Source organism: Octopus bimaculoides, chromosome 11 (assembly GCF_001194135.2).
Source record: "Octopus bimaculoides isolate UCB-OBI-ISO-001 chromosome 11, ASM119413v2, whole genome shotgun sequence".
NCBI lineage: Eukaryota > Metazoa > Mollusca > Cephalopoda > Octopoda > Octopodidae > Octopus > Octopus bimaculoides.
The window spans coordinates 53,199,783-53,202,738 of NC_068991.1; the positions used below are offsets into that span (position 1 = coordinate 53,199,783).

At 33.7% G+C, this 2,956-nt stretch overlaps 1 protein-coding gene across 4 annotated transcripts in view; it reads right to left on the reverse strand.

Moving 5' to 3' along the window:
* The window catches only part of LOC106879480 (protein bicaudal D), a 36,320-nt gene extending 35,073 nt beyond the window's left edge, over positions 1–1,247 (reverse strand). For 3 of the 4 annotated variants that reach the window (XR_008265220.1, XM_052971810.1, XM_052971807.1), the window contains exon 1: positions 821–1,246. Coding sequence is in view for 3 of the 4 variants with exons in the window: in XM_052971810.1 (XP_052827770.1) it covers positions 821–1,078 (258 nt within the window). In the remaining variant the exon portion in view is untranslated. Of the gene's footprint in view, positions 1–820 lie in introns of all 4 variants that reach the window. The other variant, XM_052971809.1, reaches the window with a different exon arrangement.
* Between the last annotated feature and the right edge of the window lie 1,709 nt (positions 1,248–2,956).

Here is a 2,956-nt window from a genome sequence, read left to right on the forward strand (position 1 = left end):
TATTTCACTACACGCCTACTATGGACACGTCAGGCCTTGATGGTCTGGCACCGAAAATAAAGTTAGAATAGTTACTCATCAGATTAGTGTCTGCTGGTACTAATACCGTAAAAAGAAAAAAACCTGATTTAATTTTTTTTTTCCTAAATCAAAATAACGCATATAAATAAATATTAATTAAATATTCGGTATATGAATCAAGTACCCTCGTTGCTAACTCATAACTGACACCCCCAGTTCTAATACTAAAAAAAAAAACCCTAAAAAAAACAAGGCACTATATTGGATACTGTGAACTGAATTTAGGAGGAGTTCCACCCCCACATTTTAACGGGGTAGAATTTTTTCTTTACTTATTCATATAAACGCACGTGTTAGATTATCAAATTTATATCACTTTCAAATTAACTCAAATGTTTGTTACATAGATTGACTGCTAATTATTTAATGAGACGTGTTAAAAATATAAAAACAGAAATAAATATTTAAGCGCAGCTACATTAAACGAGTCCATCCAAAAGGGGTGAAGGATAACTATTATTAATGGGACAAGAATATTAAAGGTTTGAGTTTATAGTAAAATATATCGTTAATCTATTGCAATGGCAGTCGTTATTTAATTAGTATCTGTTTCTTTCTTTCTATAATTCTTTTTTACAGCTGTAACAAATACGCATAGTAGTAGCTACTAAAAATAACTAATACCGAGAAGCTGTAGAAAAATTTCTATGAACAGACAAAAACAATTGAAATAATGATAAGACAATTAAGTGTTGTTAACATTGAAGACAAATTAGGAAAATTCGTAGATAATACATACTGCCTTAGCACACTCCAACTCGTTTTTAGTGGCATCATAAAGAGATTCTAAATCTTCGTATTGATGCTGTAAACTCTGTTTTTCTTCTAAGACATCGAGACCGTATTGGGCTGCTTGTAATTTCTGCTGGGTCGTTTCGGCAAGCTCGGCATGTAGCCTCTCGACTTCGCCCTTCAGCTCATCTTTGCTCAATGCGGACAAATTGAGGGGCTGTTGAGCAGGACAGCAACTAGTATCACTAGCTTCAGTCTCAGACATTCTCTAAGAAAAAGGGCCCCCGCCGCAAATGAAACAACTTTAACAAAAAAGTTGATGCGAAATGAGCTTTTTAATCCCCAAAGGTTAAAGCTCAAATACCCGAGCAGATTTAACCATCCATCACCATGCTATGTGCCATATTTAATTTATGCAGAATTCACCGGAGATGATCACGTGACAGAGATTCGGAAGCCGTGTAGGAGGAGGAAAGAAGAGAGGCAAGTGGGTGATAGTGAGAGGAATAACGCAATTAAGAGGAAACTTTGACAAAGTCTTCTGTCTTGTCTGAAGAACAACAAGAAACGAAGTTATTTTATTTTATAGAAGAGATTCCGGCCAAATCTTTTAGCATTTACCCACTTAAATTTACAATAGTTCATACCAAAATATATTTTCCTTCCCCCACAGGGAATATTAATTTACTTTAATATATACAAAACGTAATATATACTTTATTTTTTATCTGTGAAATTGCATTTATGAGCTTTTTTATTCATATTAGATTGCGTATAAAAAGTGACAGTTTATCAACGTATAATTATCTCTTGATTGTAATTTGAGGAAGATTTAGTCAATTATATCAATATTTATGAAATTATAAGTTTATTTCTGTTACATTTTATTTTCACTTATATGACGCATGTTGGCTAATTCTGTAGCATTCCTCTAAGTTATGTGTTAGAAGCATACTAACTAAAAATATTTCGGTCCCGACATGTTTCAATTTCTCGTGAGAGACGATTGCCCTGTCACAGAAGTTCACTCTTCATCATCATCTATCCTACTGCACAATATTCTCTACTTTACGATCCTTGATTATTGTAAGTTAGCTAATTAATGAGTTTGCTACTGATTCTATGTGGACTGCTGTTTGCAGCAAATATATATTTCAAGGTTTCTAAAACATTAAAGTGTGGGAGGAGGGGCATGGAAATTATTATTCTAAGTGTATTTCTCGATATCTCCCATGCAACTGAAATCTAATCCTGTAATCTTTGAAGTGGTTTATACACAGCTGAACTGCAGCTGTACAAGCAATAAATAAAATAAATCAATAAAAAAATATTATTAATGGCGTTCTTGAGCCCCCTTGAAAAAAAAATTATTACCAATTTGTATATGTCCATCTGCCATTGAATATCCACAGCAAAAGAAGGGTAATTTAAAAAAAAAAAACTTCTTTGGCCTCTTTGCTTAAGATTGTAATTATGCTTTCTGATCATTAGCAAAACATTGAAACTAACTTCGTAGATACCCTGTAGTTATGTCCGTTCTATATCATATTCCTTGACTCAAATAACCCAGTAAACTTAAGTCACTACCGTTTTCATTTCACACACAATCAATGAATCTTTCCTAGATTCACATCATTAAGCCAACTTCTCTCACTACTACTTATGCACTGTCTCCAAGCAGACAAATGTTTTTGATTTCATAAGTACATCAAAGCAATCTGTTTAAATTTTGTGGCTCCAGCTCATTAAAACATTACAATTACTACCTCACTTTCAAAACCTGTGCTTTTTCTCTCAACTAATGATTCTTTAAAAACAATAAACTAGCTGTAGATTGCTCTGCCTAACTCCTCCTGTTTTAATCAACCCTTCCATTTCTGTGGATCATAGCTATTACTCTTCTTCTTTAGAACTGCATCTCTGCTCATCTTTTTTCACCAAACATTCAAGACTTGCTAAGAAACAGCAACTTTGGTTTAACTCTCCTGGGTAAACCTATCAGATCATGGGTCTGATGAATTAGAGCTGACCTACACTACACAACAACAACAATAACTGTTATAAGTACTAAAGATGTGCAAAGAAGAGACAGGACACTAGTGACTGTTTCTATAGAAGTGAAATTCACGGTGAATGTAATGAA